This window comes from Lethenteron reissneri, unplaced genomic scaffold (assembly GCF_015708825.2).
Source record: "Lethenteron reissneri isolate LAM-NWPU_2019-01 unplaced genomic scaffold, ASM1570882v1 scaffold_118, whole genome shotgun sequence".
In the NCBI taxonomy this organism is placed as follows: domain Eukaryota; kingdom Metazoa; phylum Chordata; class Hyperoartia; order Petromyzontiformes; family Petromyzontidae; genus Lethenteron; species Lethenteron reissneri.
Window position 1 is genome coordinate 29,857 of NW_026890871.1, and position 25,821 is coordinate 55,677.

The 25,821-nt window shown below is 43.7% G+C and overlaps 2 protein-coding genes across 7 annotated transcripts; one reads left to right on the forward strand and one right to left on the reverse strand.

Annotated features, from left to right (window-relative positions):
* Nucleotides 1-1,625: 1,625 nt before the first annotated feature.
* LOC133361659 (gastrula zinc finger protein XlCGF17.1-like) lies at nt 1,626-10,577 on the forward strand. The gene is made up of 3 exons (XM_061580637.1): nt 1,626-1,662; nt 1,965-2,049; nt 9,026-10,577. Exon 3 carries the CDS (start codon nt 9,070-9,072, stop codon nt 10,060-10,062), a length of 993 nt encoding a protein of 330 aa, XP_061436621.1. The 5' UTR covers nt 1,626-1,662; nt 1,965-2,049; nt 9,026-9,069; the 3' UTR covers nt 10,063-10,577.
* Nucleotides 10,578-14,544: 3,967 nt separating this feature from the next.
* Nucleotides 14,545-24,626, reverse strand: LOC133361660 (zinc finger protein 501-like). Of its 6 annotated transcripts, none has more exons than XM_061580639.1 (3): nt 23,988-24,016; nt 22,843-23,589; nt 14,545-18,694 (listed from the first exon to the last, which is right to left on the reverse strand). In XM_061580639.1, exons 2-3 carry the CDS (start codon nt 22,965-22,967, stop codon nt 17,674-17,676), a joined length of 1,146 nt encoding a protein of 381 aa, XP_061436623.1. In that variant the 5' UTR covers nt 22,968-23,589; nt 23,988-24,016; the 3' UTR covers nt 14,545-17,673. The 6 variants fall into 6 exon arrangements, with proteins under 6 accessions (XP_061436623.1, XP_061436622.1, XP_061436625.1 ...); XM_061580643.1 differs by lacking the exon at nt 23,988-24,016 and adding an exon at nt 24,479-24,626 and having other exon boundaries at nt 14,546-18,694; nt 22,772-22,893; XM_061580642.1 differs by having other exon boundaries at nt 14,546-18,694; nt 22,772-22,893; nt 23,988-24,024.
* Nucleotides 24,627-25,821: the final 1,195 nt, after the last annotated feature.

Below are 25,821 nucleotides of genomic sequence, written 5' to 3' on the forward strand. Positions count from 1 at the left end.
AATCGGCTGGTAGGTTCCAGTAAGGAGGAGTGGCCGGGGCGGAGCGAGGCCACGCAGAGAGTAAGAGGGGCCTCTTAGAGGAATCTTGGGCTGTTGTTGGAGTGAGATTCCCGTCGTGCTGCTGAAGTCCATCATCGCCAAATTTCTCGTCTTCGTCTCCGTCTACCATCTCGGGGTGCTCTAGTAAGACAGCCTACCAACTGTCCTGGCTGAGTAGTGTAAAGGAGAGCCAACACAAGGTTGCAGGGGGTTCGTCTTTTATTCCTTCATCCCCAGCCTTCTCAATCTTGTTCCCGCCAAGTTCCCCCTCTTCCCGCCTGTTCTCTCTCTTATATCTCCTCGCTTGCTCCTCCCCCTTCCCCTGTCACCGTCCCACTCCCCCTCCTTTTGGTGGGAATCCTTCCCCTGACATCCCTTACATCACCCTCCCCCCCGTCACTGTCCTCTCCCATGTCCGTACATTGCACCCTTGGCTGGTGGCCGATGTGCCCTCAGTGAGGACACGCCCCCTCAGTGAGGCCACGCCCCCCAGCGTGAGGCCACGCCCCCCTCAGTGTGTGAATCTGGCTCTGACACGAGCCATTGCCTCCCCAGCCATTGACCTCACCGCACGTCACTCGTGTATACACAACTAGCTTTACTACCCGGCTTTGCCCGGGACTTGGATTCACCACGCCCGGCCGCCTTTTTCTCCCCAGTGGCGATGTTCACACACCACACCAGTTACTCGTTTGAGGCTGAGTCGACCTAGGGGAGGCCCAGGAGCGGTTAAAATAATCGTCACCGGTGGTGGCCGTGAGCGGGAATCAAACTCGGATCGCCAAGTTCGTAGCGCAGCGCGCTAACCACTACACTAAAATGCATTACCTTTACATTACCTTTCCCTGCGCGGGTCACCATGACAGATTTGACGTCACAGCTCACTTGCCGTGCACAACATATATGCATTATTGAGCTCCCCCCCCACCAAAAAAACCACAAAAGTGTATTTTGATAATTTTTGCATGGTGTACAGTCTGGAAAGTACCCACATGGGAAATTTCAAGTTTGTTGCATGTCGGGAAGTACGCTAAACATTTTGAACAGACACACATTCACAACTTTGCCTTTTATATATATGGAGATAATGTTCGCGTTGTTGAGCTCATGCGCCCATAAGAGTTTCTCTTCAAGAGTGGGAGCAATGGAAAAGAAATCTAAATAAACAAACTCTCACCACTCCGCATTACCTCGTAGGCGTGAGACGCCAGGGGGAGGTGTACCCCGCTAGTGACGTCTAGTCACCAAGGTTTTCAACCCACCCCCCTCCACCGCATTCTTCAAGTGTAACGTCACGTCTGGTTCGTCATTTGCCGATTTCCGTTCCCATAAAATCCTCCACAATAAAGGTTTTTTGGGTTAAAATCCTTGTGGGCAAAGCAACGCCCAGTCACTTAACATAATATATTCATAAAAACCGTCGCGAGTTCATTGCGACGGGTTCAGCAGCCACGCCCCATCACTCAACATGGGCTCGACTCATTAACATAATTTATTCACTTACACAGCCGTTCATTGGGGTGTTTTACCCCGCAAGTGACGTCATGTCACCTCCTGCTGCCGCGTGACGTCACGAGATACCAGGAAGCTGCCTGGACTCGCGCGCACTCACTGAGATCCGAGGTGAGAAGTTCACATCGTTGCTGTGGTTGTTGTTGTGGTGGTTGTTGTTGTTTACCCAGGTAGAGCCTCGCTCCTTCTCCCCCTTGTAGGGATATCAATTGAGTAGCAGCGAGTATGGAATCGATGGCCTCCTGCCCTCGCCTGATTGCATTTGCTTTAATTCTCTGCTTAAGTTTAATTTGTCTTCACCTGGCTCACTACAGTTTCCTATTTTGCCAAGCCCACTTGAGCTTATCAACGTGTGGAAATGTGTATCGGTCAAATACTCTAAACGCGTGGCGATGTTGACTCTAAATGTGCAGGGAAAAACCGGAGGATCCGGAGGAAAATCCACGCAACCACGGGGAAAGAGAGACACGCAAACTCCAAATTACATCCGTAATACAGGTTTGTTTGGGTTAGATCGCGTAAATATATAAATGTGTCTTTAAACCCGCCACCACCCGACCCAGCCAACTAGTAAGGGTTGTCACGTAAACAGAATGTGGCCAATTTGTCACTTGTACAGCACGCCGGTTGTGTGTTGGAAAACCAAGCCACAACATTTATAATCTTGAGTACGATGTTTCACTAGTCATTACAACCAGCGTCATCAGGCGACAGCCAAATGTTGTGCCTTGGCTTTGTGGGAATATAAATCGGGTCGCTGGGTTTATAGTGCAGCATGCTAACCGTTGCACCACCGCTCCCCACTCATGCACAGACATCATCTGAAGTATGGTATATATTCAGTACTAGCTAAGTTACCCGGCTTCGCACAGGTCTCAGTAATCAAACACTAAGAGTAATGTCCTTCCATGTTGGCTTCATTAGAATTATTGAATTCTGCCAATGAAGCCTGTAAATGTGTGTATATTGTCACGTTTTTTGGTTGTGTTATACAATCGCAGGGCTTGTTTCATAATGAGGGCAGCTTTTAAAGTTGTTACCCTTGGAGAGCTTCAGGATAGACAATGTTGGATGTTTTGCCATCAAGTGGGTTTAATTGAATGAAGTTTCAATTTTGGCATACACATCGACAGCAAATTGCGGAAGAGCTCTTTGCATCTCAGTAAGAGATTGAAGCTGCCGTTTCGCACTATGATCCTGAAGGAAAAAACGTCCATGGCGGAAATCTTTTGTGTTGGTAAGCCTGTTGCTGGGTCAGTTTTGGCGGACTAGGAAATGGTAGCCATCATCACCTTGCAGGATTTGCATCTTGGTGTTGATGACATTTTTGCAATGCTGTTGAGCCTGTCACCTATTGTCAGTCATGCAAATTAGGTAGTGGCAGCAGACTGCGAATGCGATTATGTGGGCATGTAGACAGATGTCGGGATGAGTTGGTTGTTGCCAAAACATGTAATTTTGGAAGCATGAGTTCTTCTATTGTTGTTTTGGAATTGGCTTGCATAGGTAGTGTTGACAGGTATCAATACATGAATAGGCTCGGGATGATCATTAATTGTAGGGAGCTGAACCATGGTACTTGTTGCAGCATAACCCTGGAGAGTCTCTTTTCCATGTTATTGCATGGCAGTAGCTGCAAGAAGTAGACATGGAACCAATGACAACTAATGGATAAGAAATGTAAATGAAGTGAGGAATGTATGGAAAAAATACTTTTCCTTTTGGCTGTAGGTTAGACACCTGATTGCAGGCATTGTAGTGCTGTTTGCAAGCTGCCTTGCTTGTTGGTGGACAGGAGTTTGATTAGCTATGGCAGCATCCATTTGTGCTGTGTCAGTATTCTGTGTAGTTCATTGCTGTTGAGGAGTTGCTTTCGATGTAGGTGCAGGCAAAACAGCACTGTTGGCATGCTGTCTTGCTTTTTGCTGGACTGCAATTTCATAATATGTAGGTGCAGCCATCGCAGCAAGCATACGTACGCAGGTGGAGGGGGTGTGTAAAAAGTATGCGTGCGTACAGGGAGGGGGGGAGAGGTCAAGTTTTGACAGATATTTGCGTATGTACTTAAATGGATGGCCCCTATATGAAATGTCATAATGTGTTTGCGTGTGTGGGAAACCGGAAGTAGTGACAATCCCCCCGGGCTTTAACACATGACGAGAGAAAGAGAGGGGGGTAGGTGAGGAGCAGGGGGGTTTGGAGTGTGCAGGTGTTGAAGGTGAGCAGTTAAGCTAAAAATAGAGCAAAAAATACTATCACACCCGTGAGAGCACATGGAAAATTTGAGGTGTGTTGGTTTCATGGTGTTGGCGCAATTTGGTTCACAAAAAAGTGCACATGCGCAAAGCCTGCTTTATTTATATAGATTTTTACTATTTTTGTCTTGTACATTTTTATGTTTACGGTTTCTCAATGTTTATTATTCATTTTTGATTATTTCAAGCTTTCGTGACTTCAGGGATTCATCTTCTTGGTTCTTTCGGTAAAGTCACGTAGAAGGGAAATAATAAAATAATAAAAATAAAACATAATTAAATAAAATTCTCACGACGTTTCGGCCACAACACAAGCAGCCGTCCTCAGGTGAAGACCTGGTATCGACAATCAAGGGTATTTCCCTGTCCCCAGACGACCTGTCAGTTTTGATGTGGTTTCCTTGTTCACCAAGGTTCCCGTACCTGACACCATCGCAATCATTGATCAAGGACTTCATACTGATGTACCCCCCCTGGTGAGACACTGCTTAACCAACACATACTTCACCTGGAATGGAACTTTCTACAAACAAACTGAGGGCACCCCAATGGGCTTCCCCCTATCTCCAGTTGTAGCCAACGTTTTCATGGAGAAATTTGAGACTGACGCCATCCAGACTGCCACTCTACGCCCGACCTTATCTGGCCATATGGCCGGCCGGCTCTAGACCAATTCCTCGACCATATCAATTCCATACACCCAGCCATCAGATTCGCCATGGAAGTCGAAAAGGATGGCAAGCTACCCTTTTTGGATGTCCTAACTAAAAGGAGACCTGATGGTTCAATGAGCCATTTTGTCTACAGGAAAGCTACCCATACGGATGCTTACTTAAAACCAGATTCCCACCACCATCCATCCCAGAAGAATTCCCTCATCAAGACTCTACACCATAGAGCCCAATGCATCTCCGACCAGGAACACATTGCCAGTGAACTCAAGCACGTACACCAAGCTCTCAAGGCTAATGGTTACTCCAACTACACAATCCGCAAAGCCATCACTCCAACCATGAAGAAGGATCCTTTTGAGGAGCCATTTAAAACCATCACCTTACCCTACATTGCGGGGGTCACAAATAAGATCTCCAAAATCCTGAATAAACACAAGATCCAGGTCCGATTCAACACAGTACATAAAATCCGTGATCTGGTCCCGTCTGTAAAATATGTGGTTCCAGACATACAGTACCCTGGCGTCTACAAACTAAGTTGCCTCTGTGGTAGCAGTTACATTGGAGAAACCAAACGACATGTCTTGGACCGAATCCGTGAACATAAAGCAGACCTGAAACACGGTAGGATGAACACCTCAGCCGTGGCAGATCACTGTTATAATTCATTGGGTTCACGTGACATTGACTTCTCCAAGACGGAGGTTCTCTGCAAGCCATCCAGCTACCATGAGAGATTCGTTCACGAGGCAATCCACATATACAAACAGAGACAATTTCAACCGAGAAGATGGATTCTGGCTCAGCAATCATTGGAAGGGTGTGATAAACCATTTCGGGTCTTGATTGATTTTGTTTTATGGTGACTTTCAGACTGCAGTCCATTCGCTGGCATTGCCTCTTAGTACCTTTCACGCAACTGTCAATAGTATGGTTTATAGCAGATTGTATAATAATAAATAGTATAACAGTGTAATATTTAATATAATTCATGAGGTAATATATAGTATCATAATTGCATAGTGAATATACAGCAGTGTGGTATACAGTAGGGTTGGTAGAATAATACATAGTGTAATATTACATGTCTAATATTATTATAGTCTATAGTAACGCAGTGTATAATTCATTGTTGGGGTCTGTCTATGGCAGTTTATATTACAGGGTATAGTCGTGTGATGTAAGAAAAAAAAAAGATTAGATGGAGGCATATTATAATAATTTTTGCGACATTTAAGTGTAATGTATAATGGCTTATTGTTAGTAGCTCAGCTTATTGGAGATTATATTGAGAATACTGATGATATTGATGTAGTTTATATTTTAGTTTTTTATCGGTTCACTATATGATAGTCATTATATAGTGTATTGTATACCCAGTTACTTAATGTTAATAGCTCAGCTTATTGGAGAATATATTGAGTACATTGATTATATTGATGTAGTTTATATTTAGTTCTTTCACATCGGTTTATTGTATGATAGTGGGGGTTGCAGTTCTTTAGCATCAATATACTAAATGCCTCTGTTGATATCTAAACTCTGACTTTAACATAGCAACTTCCGTGACCAGTTACATGCTAATTCCTCACATTAACATCCTGCTCATTCTTTCACATTAACACAGCTTGTTCAATGCTAAATTCGTATGTTGATATGTAAACTCCTTTGTCAAGGCACTCTTCTCCTCCCACCCAGCTTAAAATACGCTGCCAAGCTTAGCAGTGTTCATTGGAGCGCTGTCTTTCAGACAGCTCTGTCTTCACCTGAGGACGGCTGCTTGTGTTATGGCCGAAACGTCGTGAGAATTTTATTTTATTATGTTTTATTATTTTATTATTTCTCTTCTACGTGACTTTACCAAAAGAACCAAGAAGATTTATTTCAATTGTTTAGTTTTTAGGCTATTTGGAATACAGTACAGTGCTTATTTCAATTGTGATGTTGTAAATTTTAGTTTCCGTTTACCTAACACCCTTACGTAGGTAAGCCCTAAGTATTGAATATTGCACTTTTACCTTTCGCACGGCACTTTCCAAGAACTTAACCTCTGTGATATTCAAGGGGCTGCTGTATTTTGCGTCCTACGACAGCAGAGGAGTACCGATTTTTATCAGGAACTAGATCTCCGCTTTCTTGATGAAATTAAGGCCTATAGTACCATAAAGAGACTTGGGGCTTTGGGTTGTTTGTTTTAAATGTTACTGCTGCTCTGCTCACATGCGTTGAGTATTTTTAGGATTTTGGGTAGGCCCATGTAAAGCTGTGTGACCAGGAGTCGGAGCCATTTCCTGTTCAAATTTGCTTGTGACAGAAATTCACTCTGGCCCCATGCATTACATTACATAGCATCTTAAATAATGATGTAGTTTGAGAAGCTCACAATGGCAATATGAATAAATTGCATTCATTTCGGTTACAATGATATGCTAATCGATGCCTGGCTATAGTTGAGGGATTGTTCTCTGCTGGTCAACAATGTTACATCTGCTGATGATCTGGTATTGGCTACTCAATCAGTTGGGGTGAGGGAATCTTGTTCTGCGCCTGGATAATTCCATCATAAAATGGGGCCTTGCATATGTTCCACAAAAATCACCTGCCTGGGAATTTTCACGACCAGCTCTGGTTTGACAGCCAAAGTCTCACTTCAAATTAGTCGAGCAGCATTCTTTCATTAGACTGTAACAGTCTGGAAGCTGCCTGGACTTTTGCTCCATACAAAACTGTGAGTGTGCATTGCCAAGGTTTAGTCCATCTGAGACCATCCCTCTCCCAGCCATACTGGCATTGCACGTGCCCCTCACCCTTCATCCTGCGGATGGTCGGCGCACAGGATGGCGCCACATAGCCGTTCCAGACTGGGCCCGAATGTGTTACGTGGGCCACCAAGCTGCCAGGCGCTTGTTGGCGAACACCTCCCCCAGGCCTCGTTTCATGGGTGATATCAATATAGAATATCTGTAAGGATGCCCCCAATAGACTCCCTCTCGTACTCTACCAGGCATGTCCCACTGGGGAAAGACCCCGGAGCCGACCCAGGACACGCTGGTAGGACTATGTAGTTCAGCTGGCCTGGAAATGCCTGGGAATTCCCCAGTAAGAGCAAGAGCCTGTTGCCAGGGAAAGGGAGGTCTGGGCTGCCCTACTCAATGTGCTGCCGCCACAACCATCACCAGGACAAGGCAGATTTAGAAACGAACAAAGCTGCGAGTCTTCTTGGCCACAGATATGACTCCTTTCTCTGTGGATGCAAAATATTAACTTATTTTAAGGACCGTCTGTGCTGGCTTATACAATGAAGACTGGCCTGCCTATGATCCCTCTATTGAACCAGACAATATTGTATTAGAACCTTAGGGGCTAACAGCCATGGCATTGGCTAGATAATAGATTGGAGGATGTGGAGGTGATCAGACCTGCTGATGACTGGTACCAGTAGTGTCAAGATGTTCCTTTGTGGAGGAGGCATGTGACTTATGCTGCAGGGCAGTTGGAGGTATTTACTCTGCAACAACAATGAGGTCAGAGGAGCGATGCTCACATGAATGGGTGGAACGCTGGGTGCCGAAAACGCAGCAAGACAGCGGGGAGTCCAGCTGGTGCATCTGTCAATCATCTCAGTCATCCCTTGACACCTGGATCATTCCCATGACCTGCTGACAAGTGATCCACACTTACATGGGATTAAATTACACCTATCATTGCATGAGCACTGTGTCAAGTTTACTTCATGTGCAATGTGTGTGTAAGAGTTTATCTACGTGCAGTTATTTCACTGCATTATGAACTCAACAATTATAATTGTATTATCGCTGACAGCGAACATGATTGATAAGTGAAAACTTAACTTATTGTAGCACTCCGCTATATTGATTGGTCATAAATTAATTACTTGGTGTTGTGAGATAGCATTAATACTGAGCAGATGAAGGCAGCCAAGCATGTTTCTGGACACACCACCGTTTTACCATGCCAGTGTGTGACAGTGTCAAGTTTGTATTTGCTGTAAAGTATATTAACTCTTTTGAACACAGGTCAAATAAAAACAATAGATTATTTTAGTTTTCCTCTGGAACTTTTATGAGCATGGTAACAGTCATAAAATTAATACAGCACATATGCAGCTGAAGTTAAGTCTGTTCATCCGAGCATTCAAGCAAATCTGAGCCTGGCTTCACCTAAGTTGCGATTGAAAATTAATTTATATATGAATGCAAAATACAAGTAGTATTTTCAACACCCTTTGCTATGTAAGCTGAAATTTGCTTAAATATATATTTCTTTCATAGCCAGATAGCCTAAATTGTGTGCTTTGAGTTTTGGGTAAACATTAATTTTGAAGATACTAGGGCTTCTAGGCATATTTCTGACCACTTGTGTGCCTTAAGAGCCCATGTTATGATTTGGGGGATCTCTTTAACTATATCATGAATATATGAATAAGTATAGACGTGAAAGTCATGTGTGACTGTGTATATATGCATTCATCTGTGACTTTATACAGACGTAGATGGTGTTGATATTTCTTTTTTCTGTCTGCAGCTGACGACTCTTCCTCTACCACTTTGCTGTGCAGAATTGGTCTGATGCAGCAAAGGCACTCAGCTCAGCTCGGTCCACAAAGTCAACAATGCGACCAGTATGCAAACAGCACGGATCGTACTGGAAATTTGACACATCACCAGATAACTCATACAGGAGAGAAACCATTCAAGTGCACTGTGTGTGAGAAGACATTTGCACGGTCATCAATTCTTCAGAGCCACCAGAGAACACACACAGGAGAGAAACCCTTCAGGTGCACTCTGTGCAGGAAGGCATTTGCAGAGTCATCACATCTTAAAATACACCAGAGAACACACACGGGAGAGAAACCCTTCAAGTGCAGTGTGTGTGGGAAGGCATTTTCAGATTCATCACATCTTAAAAGACACCAGAGAACACACACAGGAGAGAAACCCTTCAGGTGCACCCTGTGCGGAAAGGCGTTTACAACGTCATCACATCTTAAAATACACCAGAGAACACACACAGGAGAGAAATCTTTCAAGTGCACTGTTTGTGAGAAGGCATTTGCATGGTCATCAGTTCTTCAGATCCACCAGAGAACACACACGGGAGAGAAACCCTTTCGGTGCACTCTGTGCGGGAAGGCGTTTGCACAGTCAACACATCTTAAAAGGCACCAGATGACACACAGGCATCAGAAGATCTCCAAGGAGTGGAGTCTGACATCGACTTGTGAAAGTCAAAGTCCTGCAATGAGCACATCCCTCATAAAACAAGAACCAGAAGAAAATCACAGCTTGGACACTTTAAAAGGTATCAAGGTGAAATATGAAGATGCGAAGGTGAAATGTGAAGAAGTGACGGTGAAGAGCGAAGAAGTGAAGGTAAAATGTGAAGATGAAGATTCAACTCCGAAATCAGACCTTCACATCGATGAGGGCAACGTGAAACAGGAGAAGAATTCTTACTCTGATGCAGAGCGAAGCAACTCCCAGCAGTTTGTGGAAGTGGAGGTGTGGGTGGACTTCTTAGACAATACAACGTTAAATGGAGACCCGATAGATGTGTAAGCTTGAGACAATGAAGCCCCAATAGATTCACCTTTTGTCACGTGCCTTTAATGCAAGAATGTGAAGTTGAACACTCAATTCCGAGGTTCAGCCTGCAGAGTAAGAGCGGCCAGTATTTATGGACCTGTGGGTTGTGTAGATCTCTAACCAGGAGTGAGAGCCAATGAGCTCCCAAGCATTCACTATGTGATAAATGCATTTATATGGTGCTTACTTAATTGCCTCAGCGACTCGGAGTTTTGTATCATATCTCATCACAAATACTCGAAGAGCACCCCGTGGTAGCTGCCCCCGTGTGGCAACAGGTGGCCCTGCACCAGCCTTGCATGTGGGAATGAGTTTGTGAGTAGGGGGCGATAATTGGTGTGTAATCTCCGTCATGTAATTTCTGAATAATATTTGCAATGACTTAAGCATTTTAAATGAAACAATAGTATGTTTTACAGCCACTGGAGTAGCCAGGTGTGCCTGTCGGATTTTAACCTTGAAATCTCTGAAATAAATAGAGAATGCGCTATCACTTGGCTTTCCTTAATCTGAGTGTAGGCATGCCAACCTGAATGTTTCTAACCGGCGCAGATGTTCCATTTAGAGGGATCTACGTTTCACATGTCTGTAGAAGGAAGGGCATGACTGGCCGAGAAGACCCGAAGCTTTGTGCGGAGCGACAGACCAGGTAGCTTCCACTCAGCATTGCGCAGCTGATGATAAGATGATGCCGCCCGACTGATTAGGACCACCCACACAGCGTACACACACAGTCTGCACATACAGAGTGTATAAACAAACACATTAACAAGTACAACAACCGCCATTCGCCACTAAGTGGCGGTGACGTCACCACGGCACTTGTGCCAGGCTATGTGCACGTTAAGGCCACGTGAAGTGTCGAACGCCCGCCGGCAGGAGGTCACGGGGCAAAACCCAGGTGCCATGGGTTGACTGAGATAGTTTGTACACAGGCACACAGTGTATACAAACATACAGTGTATACAAACAGTGTATACACAATAATGTTCACGTTGTTGAGCTCATGCAACCAAGGGGCCTCTCTTCAATAGTGGGAGCAATGGAAAAGGAATCTAAATAAACAAACTCTGACTACTCCGCATTACCTTATCGGCGTGAGACGCCTGGGGGTGGTGTACCCCGTTAGTGATGTCATGTCACCAAGGTTTTCAACCCACCCCCCTCCACCGCACTCTTGAAGCGTAACGTCACGTCTGGTTCGTCATTTGCCGATTTCCGTTCCCGTAAAATCCTTCATGAAAGAGGTTTTTGAACAGTTTTACTTAACTTGATTTCTGTGTCGTGGTCAAATCTTGCAATCTAAATTTAGTCTACTTCCTTTTCAATGAATTCCAAATTTTGCACACGTACTCAGATCCGATGCATGCCTGTATCAAAATCAGGTACTCTGCTTCCCTTCACTGGCAAGACGACCTCAGCAGTACTTAACTCAACCCAATTGGTTTCTATGGTCAAGGACATTGTACTGTCTCCTGATATGGTCATCGCCAGTTTTGATGTGGTCTCTCTTTTCACCAAGGTTCTAGTGCCTGACACAATAACAATAATTGAAGACTTGGTCCAACATTGACTGAACTGGGATGTACCTGCGCTGGTTAGGCATTGCCTCACCAACACTTACTTTACCTAGAATGGTACTTTGTACAAACAAAATTAGGGTACCCCTATGGGTTCCCCCTTGTCACCAGTGATGGCCAATGTTTCATGGGGAAATTCGAATCAGATGCCATCCAGACATCCACCCTTTGTCCTTCCCTGTGGAAGAGATATGTGGATGATACTTTCGTCATTTGGCCACATGGCCTCCCAGCATTGAACCAATTCCGAGACCACATCAACTCTAGACACCCATCCATCAAATTTACAATGGAAGTGGAGAAATATGGCAAGCTACCATTCTTGGATGTTCTGTTTGAGAGGAGGCCCGATGGCTCTTTGGGACACTCTGTTTACAGGAAGGCCACCCACACAGATTCCTACTTGAAGCCTGATTCCCACCACCACCCATCTCAAAAGAACTTCCTCATCAAAACACTACACCATAGGGCTCATTACATCTCAGACCAACACCACCTGGCCAAGCTGTTTCTCCCACCATGCAGAAACAACCACCTGAAACTCCGATCAAAATCATGACGTTGCCATACATAGGCGTTACCAAAAAGATTTCTAAAATTCTAAACAAACATAAGATCCAGGTCCGATTTAATACAGTACACAAAATCCGTGATCTGATCCCATCCATAAAGGATGTCATTCCTGACGTACAATACCCCGGTGTTTACAAATTGAGTTGTACATGTGGTGACTGCTATATCGGGGAGATGAAACAACATTTATGACCGAATTCGCGAGCACAAATCAGATTTGAAATACGGCAGAACGAATTCTTCGGCCGTAGCTAATCATTGTTTCAACACAGCGGGTTCTCATGATACAATGTTCTCCGATACCAAAGTTCTCTCAAAACCTCCCAGATACTACCAAATATTTGTTCTATACAAACATAGATACAACTTCAACCGAGAGGATGGTTTTAAATTAAGCAATCATTGGAAAGATGTCATCAACCAAGCTAAACTCTAGCTGCCTTATAATTGTACAGCCATAGTAGTTGTTTAGCGTTTCACACACTGCTTGCCTGTAACCCACCGGCGTGCATAATAAAAGGCGACTTAATCCTAGCTTGCTTATCTACTTCCGCCATCTACATCACAAAGCTCCAGGCGTAGCCGTAACTGCTTCACAGGTCTGATAATTGGTTCTTTACCCTTCTATCTGGCAACAAAACTGACACCTTTTTACAAGGAGTCATGTTTGCATAGACCGCAATACCTGCAGTCATAATACAAACAAAATAACATAACTCTGATAATGTGCACTGTCCTTGAAGTTGATTGGTCCACACCCGAGATAGCTTTCCTTTGAGCCTAGTCTCATATGGGTTGGACCAGATGACGCCAAAAGGCGCACAACTCAAGGACAATGCACCATCAGAGTATGAGAGCTCGGGGCAAGCATCTACACTATGGGAACCTCATTTGCCAGTAAAAATATGATAATTGGTTCTTTACCCTTCTATCTAGCAACAAAACTGACACCTTTTTACAAGGAGTCATGTTTGCATAGACCGCAATACCTGCAGTCATAATACAAACAAATGAGGTTCCCATAGTGCTTCACAGGTCGTTTACCTCACCAGCTTATACCCCCCCCCACGGCCCCCCTCCCCTTAACCAGTATATAAGGTCGTGTATCTTAGAGTTCACAGTAATTTTGCTGTGACTGTTCCACCTGAAGACGGGTGCTTGTGTTGCCTCCGAAACGTGATTTAATTGATTTGTTTTCGTCTTATTTTAACCGACAGGACTTTACTGAAAAAACCAAAGAGTATCACTTAATCAATTAATTGGCTCTTATGAAGCAATTCACATTTTTTATGGATACCTTATTAGTTATATATATTTGTGTAGGTAAAAAACGGTCCCTAAACTCTCAAATCGCCTCACCCAAGAAGCAGGCGCCACGTGTCTCAGGCGCGCCTGCTCTGTGAACGAGTTACGGGCACCCTCACTCCACACAAACAAAAGTTGTACATTGAAGATTAATTTATAAAGTAATAAATTAATTCAAGCAAGCATTGATGTGGGAGCAGGCGCCATTGACGCGGTTCTCGACAGGGAGTTAAACAAAGTTGTTAATAAAACCGTTGGTTTTTTTACTTTTTAAAGGAGTTTATTTGGGTTAAAATCCTAATCAAAGATACGCCCAGTCACTCATTAACATAATTTATTCATAAATAAACTAATCGTTGTAGGGATGTGAAGACATAGCCACAAAGGAAAGAAGTATAAGGATGTAAGTTGTTGGAGGGAGTTATTGTTTGTAGTAATTGAAGTGGGTATGAATAATGTGTGGTGGTGTGTTTACATCTCTAATTATGTAAAGGCGAGTGTGTGTATGTTCATGCTTTTTATTCCTTACCAGGCGATGTAGACTTGATGTATTTAGTCGTAGCTGTTGTATAGCGTCTGTTGTGTAGAAGGAGGTCGGTAGTGCTGGTACTTAGATGTAGATATTTTCGAATAGTCCACGGTTTTTATAAATATTGCAATATCTTAGAGGTGAGCCATGCGTGTGCAGAGAGGACAGTAAGGAGCCGGAAGTGGATTAATTTTGTGGCAAAAATCCAGGCCTGATAATAGTACTACTGTAATGCGAGCGTAAATGGGGTTGTTGCTGGGCTCTGGTCCAATCACACGGCCTGGGGTATTGGGGGGCGGAGCCTGGTTTGCGGGACGTGTGGGAGGGGCCACCGTTCACCTCGGCTCCAATGGGAGGCGAGGTGAATGGGGGCGGAGCCAGCGGGGTAGTATGGGAAGGCCGGATCTGAGGATCCGGAAGGTGAGGAGTCAGGGTCACGTGGGGGGGAATGTATATAAGTGGGAGCCCGGAAGATATCGGGGCAGTCGGGGAAGTTAAGAGGCTGAGCCTCGTTGGGTGGTGAGGAAAGATTCGCACCATCGGCCACGTGGCAGAAGGACCTCTGCACGCCGTCGGCCAGCGGTCTGCAGAGTGCGGGAATAGAGGAGCTAACGGAGGAGCGTGTGGGGCACGCGTGAGAGAGCGTGGGTGGCACGCGAGAGAGAGAGCGTGCGCGGGGCGCGCGCGAGACGACACTGGTCCGGGAGGAGGCCAGTGGGGGGTGCGGAGAAGAACCTAAATAAAAGACAAACGGAGACCAGCATCGCCTGACGGAGTCTTTTATTACACTACTATAATCCAAGATTGTGTGTGTCCCACGCTTGACGTCACCCCCCCTCCCCCGCGTGCCGTCAATCTGCATAAGGCCCACCCCTCCTCATTAATATTCATGATACACTAACGCAGAGGAAGGGTCGAGCTGAATAAAAAAAAATTACGCAAAGTAAAATAAATAAATATACGCAGCACACTGCTACATCTTTACATCTGTACGTAACGTCACTGTAAAAGAAGCCCCCCACCCCCCGGTCAATAATCATGAGCGGGTGGATTTTTACACTCCCGCAGAAGATGGTCGAGCGGAAATAAAAATATTTTTACGCAAATTCACTTTAAATTTGACGTTTCTTTATTGAAAAAGTTAATTAAATCTTTCTACGCAGCAACAAAGTGTTTTTGGTGTTTTTTATTTCTTCAGCTCTTGAAACAAGGTAAGTCACATTTTTTCTTCTAAATTATGATAAAATTTCTACATTTTTCTGTGATTTTCCAGATATTGTATAGAATTCAAATTGAGTACAACCCCAGTGAGTGAAAGCAGAAGAAAATAAAGTATCAGAGCAGTGGTTTTGAACTATTTGAAGGTGAATCTTGACTTGAAGCTTTTGTGACTGCAGGAATCTATACTCTTTAGTTCTTTCAGTAAAGTCAAGAGATGCCGCGATACACTCACATCTGCTGCTGTGATTTCTAACGCTAAACGGATCTTGTTTAAAGCCAGCCTATCGCTAATCTCAGAGAGAAAAAGATTGCTCCGATTTGAACTTGATCATTTAGACAAGACTGTCTTACAATCACACTTACAATTAACAGAAAAAATGTCCACTTCTGATTGGGACCATGTAGATAACATGACAGTCTCCTCTGCTAATTCAATGTCAACCAAAGTTAACTTGATCGCTAAATTCAACCTCCTGTCAAAAAAGAAGCCAGAGCCACACGTTCAAAAGTTAGATGTCAACAAGATTGTCATCAATCAGAGTAATATCCAAATTTCAGACAGCCTAAAATCGGTACGAGCTAAGAGGTTGAATTTCGCAGTCACCCCTAAACATATCCCAGTGGATATAATCCCCCAGTCGACGTAGCCCTGAAAGGCTTGCGACACATCGTGACAGACGTTGCTAGATTTGAAATTGCCACCATCCTTAAAAATGCTAAGAAACCTATCAGTAACACCAGCATCTGAACTCGCAAAATATGGTAAGGTGAGGCTTAAGACCAAGAGTAGACTGCATAATAAAGGACTGAGCCTAAACAAACATAAGATCCAAGTCTGATTCAGTACAGTGCATAAAATCCGTGATCTGATTCCATCTGTGAAGGATGTCGTTCCTGACTTACAGTATCCTGGAGTCTACAAATTGAGTTGCAGTTGTGGTGATTGCTACATTGGAGAAACGAAACGTCATGTTTCTGATCGTGTCCGCGAGCACAAGTCAGATCTGAAACACGGCAGAACTGATTCTTCGGCTGTTGCTGATCATTGCTACAACTCTGTGGGCTCTCATGAAATTGTCTTTTCCGAGACCAAGGTGCTCTGCAAACCTCCTGGCTACCATCAAAGGTTTGTACACGAAGCCATACAAATATACAAACACAGACATAATTTCAACCGTGATGAGGGTTACAAACTGAGTAATCATTGGAAAGATGTAATTAACCATGCAAAAAAGATGTAACTACACTTATTTGAACCATCTTATTTGTGGTGGTACCTGCTATGATTATAGCAGTGCATACCGACTGTGGTGGTCCCAGCTATGATTACAGCAGTGCATACTGTGGTGGGACCTGCTTTCACTGCAGCAGTGCATACTGTGGTGGTACCTTCTATGATTACAGCAGTGCATACCCACTGTGGTGGGTACCTTTCACCACAGCAGTGCATACTGTGATGGTACCTACTATAACAGCAGTGCATACCAACTGTGGTGGTGCTTGCTATGATTACAGGAGTGCATACTGTGGTGGTACCTGCTTTCACTACAGCAGAGCATACTGACTGTGGTGTGACCAAACTACTAACCTGACAGAGGTGGCATCTTCGCAGGCTGGGCCGCTATCCCCCCCCACCATCCCTCTGCCCGCGCTACAATAATGCTATATTAGTATCTATGTGACTCTATAGTAGTAACTGCACGAATCGGGGTGGGGAATGGGGGGAATTTAGCATGTTTAACACTAAAGAAAATGTCCCCCTTACCCCCACCGAATGCGTGACTTGGTAGGGGCCTTCCCCCCCCCCCCACCAAATGCGTGTGAGTTGGTATGGCCGATCACGCGCTATTTAATAAATAAATGGAAACTACACTAAATAGCTAATTTAACGACTTTAAAGTTGATGGACGGGGAAAAGGAAATATCGTTTACTCACCACGGGGCTTACGGAGTGGTACCTGGCTATTTTTTTTACATAAACCATACGATTTGAGAGCCAAATCTCTCACAATTGTGCACACACACACAGACAGAAAATGACATGTATATATAAGATAGTGAATGCTTGGAAGTTTATTGGCTCTCACTCCTGGTTAGAGATCTAGCCAACTCACAGGTCCACAAATACTGGCTGCTCTTACTCTGTAGGTTAAACCTAGGAACCGAGTGTTCAACTTGACATTCATTAAAGGTAGAATTTAGGTGCTTGTGTTGCGATCGAAACGTCGTGGGTTTTTTGCTTTAATTTAATTTCTATCTACGTGACTTTACCGAAAGAACCAAAGCATATGAATTCCTGCAGTTACGAAAGTTTTAAGTCAAAATTAATGAAAGGCCTGACAAAGGTGAATCTATTGGAAGCGTATTGTCTCAAGCTTACATATCGACAGGGTCTCCATTTGACTTTGTATTGTCTAAGAAGTCCATCCACACCTCCACTTCCACAAACTTTGGGAAGTTGCCTCGCTCTGCTTCAGAGTCAGAAATCTCCTCCTGCTTCACGTTGCCTCCATCGATGTGAAGGTCTGATTTTGGAGTTGAATCTTCATCTTCACATTTTACCTTCATTTCTTCGCTCTTCACTGTAATTTCTTCACATTTCACCTTCGCCTCTTCATATTTCACCTTGATACCTTTCAAAGTGTCCAAGCTGGGATTATATTCTGCTTCTTGTTTCATGAGGGATGGGCTCATTGCAGCACTTTGACTTTCACAAGCCAATTTCAAACTCCACTCCTTGAGGATCTTCTGATGCCTGTGTGTCCTCTGGTGTCTTTGAATATGTGATGAATGTGCGAACGCCACATCACACACAGTGCACCTGAAGGGTTTCTCTCCTGTGTGTGTTCTCTGGTGTTTTTGAAGATGTGGTGACTGTTTAAACGCCTTCCCGCACAGCGTGCACCTGAAAGATCTCTCTCCCGTGTGTGTTCTCTGGTGTCTCGGAAGATCCGATGACTGTGCAAACGCCTTATCACACACAGTGCACCTGAAGGGTTTCTCTCCTGTGTGTGTTCTCTGGTGTATTTGAAGATGTGATGACAATGCAAACGCCTTCCCGCACAGCGTGCACCTGAAAGATTTCTCTCCCGTGTGTGTTCTCTGGTGCCTCTGAAGAACTGATGACTGTGAAAATGCCTTCTCACACACAGTGCACTTGAAGGGTTTCTCTCCAGTGTGTATTCTCTGGTGCCTCTGAAGACCTGATGACTGTGAAAATGCCTTCGCACACACAGTGCAATTGAAGGGTTTATATCCTGTGTGTGTTCTCTGGTGCTGTGTCAAGTTTCCAGGACGATCCGAGCTATTTGCATACTGGTCACATTGCTGCCTTTTTGTACTGAGCTGCGCTGAGTGCATTTGCTCCATCACACCAATTCTGTAGAGGAAACGCCAGCTGCAGACAGAAAAAAAAATCCACACCATGTCAGTATGGTGGGACAGAGGAATGCATATATACAGTCACACACGACTTACACGTCTATTCTTATTAAAATAATCATGATATAGTGAAAAAGAGATTCCCCAATTCATCACACGGGCTGCTAAGGAACAATGATAGGACAAATGGTCATAAATATGCTTGGACGCCCTAGAATTGAATGCTCGGATGAACAGATCTAACCTCAGCTGCATATGTGCCATGTTAATTTCCTGACTGTTACCACTCTTATAAAAAGTTCCAGAGGAAAACTAAAATAAACTATTGTTTTGATTTAACCTCTGTGTTCAAAAGAGTTAATATACTTTACAGAAAATACAAACTTTATACGCTCATACAGTGGCATGGTAAAAAGGTGGTGGTGTGTCCAGAACCATGCCTGGCCACCTTCATCTGCTCAGTATTAATGCTTCCTCACATCACCAAGAAATTAATGGAAGATCAATCAACATAGCAGAGGCCCACAATAAGTTCAGTTACCACTTATCAATCATGTTTGCTGAGTTCATAATGCAGTAAAATACCTGCGCCACTGCTCCCCACAAAAAAACTCTAACATACATACATTTCACATGAATCAGTAACAGATAGTCATACCTCGGTAAACGACCGCTTTGGAAAACGTCGAATTTGGTATACGTCGTGTTTTGACGAGAAAAAAAATGTCTTTGGATACGTCTTGTTTAGGATATGACGCGCTTGCTATAACTTTTATGGGTCGGGATGAGTCACCGTGTGCCCGCGTATATCCCGTTCACGACTGAAACATAGCGCCGCTCCTCAGTCAACAAGCCATAACAGTATTGCATGGAAAGACCAATGTCACACTTCAGGAACATTGTAAGAAGGCAAAAACAAACTTCAATGGACTGGTTTTTAGTAAAACTCAAACCTGGTGAGCCTCAACCAGGTCCAAGTCAAGAAAAAAGACGGAAAAAAGAGAAAAAAACCCCAGAATTTCAGCTTCCTGAAGTTTTAATGGAAGGGGACTCTGCTTCCAAAAAATAACTCCTCTCAGCAAGGTAAATTGATGTTACATTTTATTTCAATTTATTCTAATGTATTTATGCCTTTATTTTAATTTATGTATGCATTTTAGTAATAAGTAGTTTAAATTATTTAATACAATCCCATTAATGTATAATATGCCATATAAAACATAATTTCTTATGGGAAAAATTCGTTTGGTATACGTCATTTTCGGTATAAGTCCTATCTTCTGGAACGAATTAACGATGTATACTGAGGCACCACTGTATAAACAAAACCGCCACCATTCATCAATAATTGGAAGTAACCTTGTCACAGTGCATATCCCATGATAGGTGCAATTTAATGCCATGTAAGTGTGGGTCACTTGTCAGCAGGCCATGGGAATAATCCAGGTGTCAAGGGATGACTGAGATGATTGACAGATACATCAGCTGTGCTCGTTTTAGGCACCCAGCATTCTACCCATCCACGTGAGCATCGTTCCTCTGACCTCATTGTTGTTGCAGAGTAAATACCTCCAACTGCCCTGCAGCATACGTCACCAGCCTCCTCCACAGAGGCCGATCTTGACACTCCTGGTACCAGTCATCAGCAGGTCTGATCACCTCCTATTTTTCAATCTCTTCTCTATCCAATGCCATGCCTGTTTAGTCCCTAAAATCTGGACTAACAGAATTTCTCACACTAACACAGCCACTTTGTGCGCCGACGTCGTTCTGGATGCTCTGCGATCTTACATTTACATGCTAATCTCTCATATTAACATAGCTGCTGCTGCATTGGCAGTGGTATGGCATTGTCATTGTTGCTGCATTGGAAGTGGTACACCGCCCATGACCTCGGTTGCCGCCGATACACTTGGGCCACGCCCATCCCCAAACCTTTATCAACATTTTGCCTTCAGAGGTCAACTCCTTTGCCTGAAGACGACCGCTTGTGTTCCGATCGAAACGTCATAGTGTTTTTATTATTATTTTCTTTGAACCTATCTACATGACTTTACCGAAAGACCCAAAGAACATAAATACATCAAGTCTACATCGCCTGGTAAGGAATAAAAAGCATGAACATACACACACTCGCGTTTACATAATTATATATGTACACACACCACCACACACATACTATTCATACCCACTCCAATCACTACAATTACTACCTCCAACAACTTACATCCTTATACTTCGTTCCTTTGTGGCTATGTCTTCACATTCCTACAACGATTACAAATCCAACTATCATTTCATTAACAATCTCACCACAGCATTCACTCACACACTCTTTTTTCTCTTTTTCTGATTATCAACTTTACCTCCACCTATGACGTGCCTTGTGGAAAACGTGCATTTCTCTTCACCAAACGCGATTACAATAATTGATTCCATTCGTACAAGTGCTGCGATGGCTGCACCTACAGCTTATGAAACTCCAGTACAGCAAGAAGCAAGACAGCATGTGACCAGTCCTGCTTTGCCTGAACCTACATCGAATGCAACTCCTCAAAAGCAATGAGCTACACAGAATACTAAAACAGCACAAATGGCTTCTGCCCCAGCTAATCAAATTCCAGCCCACCATTAAGCAAGGCAGCTGAAAACAGCACAATGGCTGCAACCAGGTGCTAACTCTGTAGCCAAAAGGAAAAGTCTTATTTTTCATACATTCTTCACTTCATTTACACTTCTGATCCATTAGTTGCCATTGCCTCCATGTCTATTTCTTGCAACTAATGCCATGCAATGACATGGATAAAGAGACCCTCCAGGGCTATGCTGCAACAGTACCATGGTTCAGCTCCCTACAATTGAACTTGATGGCGGGACCCCGGGGTCCCATAAGCCCTGGGGCTCTCGCATAACATGAGATGAAAATGTAATCAAAAACTTTGCTCTTTTTGACCAATGGGTTTGAAGGATGGTGGCAAGTGTTGTATTGTTAAACTACAGTAAAACCTTGGATTGCGAGCATAATTCGTTCCGGAAACGTGTTTGTAATTCAAAGCACTCATATATCAAAGCGAATTTTCCCATAAGAAATAATGGAAACTCAGATGATTCGTTCCACAACCCAAAAATATTCATATTAAAATGATTAATACAAAATACATTTTTATATTTGTATTATTTAAATTAAATATAAAGTAATCAAATTGATTAATTAAATGTAATCGTGGCTGATGAGAGGGAGACGAGAGAGAGGAGGGTTATTGAGTAGGACGACTTTCACTGTCACCAACGGAATCACTGCTATCTGTTGGCTCACTGGAATATTTTCCTTTTTGTGCGACTTTAAGAAGGAACCTATCCAATGACACTTGCTTTTGCCTCCTTCTTACCACCTTCCTTTTCAACCTTTTTCTTCATGGGGGCCATTGTTGCAGTACAGTTACTAAAGAAGTCACTACACTTGGACACAAAATTTAAAAAATGCTTTACGCACACACGTGGCCACAACACTAAAGTAAACAGTATACGCTCGCACAGATGTTGACTATACGAGTGAGGCACGCCGACTGAGACCGAGCATGGGAGACGATTACCCACAATCTCGCAGCAAGAGAGAAGAACCATCGGCTCAGTTGTGATCACGTGACGCTCGGCAGACAAAGTGTATACGAACTACTCATATTGCAAGACCTCGCTCGTTTATAAAGTGAAATTTTATTTTAAAATGTTGTTTGTCTTGCCAAACACTCGCAGATCAAGTTACTTGCAATCCAAGGTTTTGCTGTATATCTTTAAAACTGCAGTACCTCTATTTAAATACATGATTGAAAAAAATATTTACACCCCTCTGTCAATCATCGTGTTTCTCGGTGTGGATTTGTGAACACACTTTGTAAACAGTACATACCATAGTACGCGTTTGCACAGATGTATACGGACAAGAGAAGTATTATCAAACAGGAGGAATTAACGGTGCAACACATCTCATCTGTTAAATATCTGCAGGTAATAGGATTGTCGATTGATCCTGGCTGCAGACATTGGTAGGTCACAAATAATAATGAAGAGAGCAGTTTCACTGTATTATGCATACCGTTATGACAAATAAAGTCGTGTAGAGGCAGTTTGAGCAGCTTTGGATAAGACGTATGATCCTGCCCATACCCGAGCATGGAGTGCATTCGCTTGTTCAGCTCTTCTGCGCATTCGTCCTCGCTGCGCTTGGACGACATGACAACAGAATGATCCACGCCATTTATGTGCGCGTTGGGACAGTCGCCAAAAAGCATTTAATTACGGTAATTACCATAAAGTTAAATTAATGACCATCCCGAGCCTATTCATGTATTGATACCTGGCAACACTGCCTATGCAAGCCATTTCCGAACCAACAATAGTAGAACTCACGCTTCCAAATTACATGTTTTGACAACCAACCAACTCAATCCAACATCTGGCTCCATGCCCAAATTTTAACTGCAGGGCCAGCTACATAATCGCATTGGCAGTCTGCTGCCATTACCTAATGACCTACCTACATTACCACAGATCTACTTGCATGTCTGACAATACTAGACAGGCTAACCAGCATTGCAACGATGTCATCAACATCTGAAGTCGCTTTCATTCTGACTGCTGAATAACATGGCACTTGAGGCATTGTCTTATAACTGAGGAATAATACCCTACACAGAAATGAAAAACAGCGACCCCATGGTGCTCTTCAATATCCACTGATTTTCTGGCAAGGTGATGATGGCTACCATTTCCTACTTGGCCAAACTGACCCAGCAACAGGCTTGTCAACACAAAATACGATTTTCGCAATGGACTTCTGTGCCTTCAGGATCATGGTGTGAAACGGCAGCTTCAATCTCTTCTTGAGATGCAAAGAGCTCTTCCACCAATTTTCTGTCGACATATATGGCAAAATTTAAGCTTCATTCGATTAAACCCACCAAATGGCAAAACATCCCACATTATCTATCCTGAAGCTCTCAAAGGGTAACGAATCTAAAAGCTGTCCTCATCATGAAGCAAACAAGCCCTGCGATTGTATAACAACCAAAAAACCGTGACAAAATACACATTCGGCTGTCGCCTGATGAAGCTAGTTGCAATTACTGGAGAAACATCGTAATCAGATTGTAAATGTTGTGGCTTGACTCTCCAATACACAACCGGTTGTGCTGTACTAGTGACGAATTGGCACGTTCTGTTTACGTGACAAACCTTACTAGTTGGCTGTGTCGGGTGGGAGTGGGTTTAACGACACATTTATATATTCACGCGATCTAACCCAAACAAACCTGTACTATGAATGTATATTTGGAGTTCGCGTGTCTCTCTCCCCATGGTCACGTAGATTTTTTCTCTGGATCCTCCGGGTTTCCCCTGCACATTAAGAGTCAACATCGCCACGCGTTTAGAGTATTTGACCGATATACATTTTCACACGTTGATAAGCCACTTTGTTGTGGGCAGGTCGCTCCTGAAAAGAGCGGTATAGCTCCTCAAGTGGGCTTAGCCTGGTGAAATAAAAATAAACTCTAGAAATATAAAAAAAAGTTTAAAAGTAGTGAGACAGGTGAAGACAAATTAAACTTAAGCAGAGAATTAAAGCAAAATCAATCAGGCGAGAGCAGGAGGAAAAGCCCCTCTTGGCTAGGCCCCACGTTGTAATTTTCCAACCTGGACATCGATTCCATACTCGCTGCTTCTCAATTGATATCCCTACGAGAGAGAGAGGAGCGAGGCTCTACCTGGGTAAACAACAACAACCACGATGTGAACTTCTCACCTCGGATCTCAGTGAATGCGCGCGAGGAGAGGCACCCTCCTGGTATCTCGTGACGTCACGCGGCAGCAGGTGACATGACGTCACTTGCGGGGCACAACACGCTCCCCCCACGAACGGCTTTGTAACTGGATAAATTATGTTAAGGATAGGCCAGTGACCGGGTGTGGTTTTGCCCAAATAAGGATTTTACCCGTCACGGAAATAAGCAGTGACTAACAAGTCGTGACGTAACGCTAGAGAGCGCGGTGGAGGGAAGTTGGGGTGACATGACGTCACGAGCGGGGATCACCTCGTCCCTGCGTCTCACACCGATGAGGTGATGAGGAGTGGTGACGTCCTTAGAGCGAATCAACGGGGTTAGAGTTTTAGTTTATTTAGATTTCTTTCCATTGCTCCCTCTCTTGGGTGCGTGAGCTCAACAACGTGAACATTATTGTAATATTTCGATTTAAAGCTTTCGTGGCTACAGGGATTCATCGTCTTGGTTCTTTTGGTAAAGTTACATAGAAGGGAAGTAATAAAATAATAAAAATAAAACAATAATTTTTTTGGTTCTTTCGGTAAAGTCACGTGAACTTTACCGAAAGAACCAAGAAGATTATTGTAATAGGTTTTTACCCTTTCAACTGGTACAAAAAATGACACCTTTATACAAGGCATCATGTTTGAAATAACCACAACACAAGCAGTCAAAATGCAAACAAAAGAAACAACTCTGATGATATGCACTGTTCTTGAAGTTGATTGGTCCACACCCGTGACAGCTTTTCTTAGAGCCTAGTCTCCATTGGTGTTGGACCAGATTGACACCAAAGGCGTACAACTCAAAGGACAGCACACTATCAGAGTATTGAGAGCTCAGGGTAAGCATTTACACTGAGACCTCCTTTACCAGTGGCAAAATATAGTAATAGGTTTTTACCCTTTCAACTGGTTTGCATTTTACTGCTTGTGTTGTGGTTATTGCAAACATGATGCCTTGTATAAAAGTGTCAGTTTTTGTACCAGTGAAAGGGTAAAAAACCTATTACTATATTTTTGCCACTGGTAAAGGTCTCAGTGTGAACATTATTGTGTAGACACTGTGTGTGTGTACAATACGTCTACACTGCGGTCTGTGTGCGTACACTGTGTGTGGGTGGTCCGAATCAGTCGGGCGGCATTCTCTTTTCATCAGCTGCGCAATGCTGAGTGGAAGCCACCTGGTCTGTCGCTCCGCACGAAGCTTCGGGTCTTCTCAGCCACAGTCATGCCCTCCCTTCTACAGGCATGTGAAACGTGGACCCCTCTAAATGGAACATCTGCGTCGGTTAGAAACATTCAGGCTGGCATGTCGACACTCA

Coding starts and splice junctions, on each gene's coding strand:
- LOC133361659 (XM_061580637.1), top strand. CDS start 9,070: ATGCAGCAAAGGCACTCAGCTCAGCTCGGTCCACAAAGTCAACAATGC.
- LOC133361660 (XM_061580638.1), bottom strand. CDS start 22,967: ATGCTTTTTGGCGACTGTCCCAACGCGCACATAAATGGCGTGGATCAT. Junction 18,695..22,842: donor CGAATGCACTCCATGCTCGG/GTATGGGCAGGA, acceptor TTCTGTCTGCAG/CTGGCGTTTCCTCTACAGAA.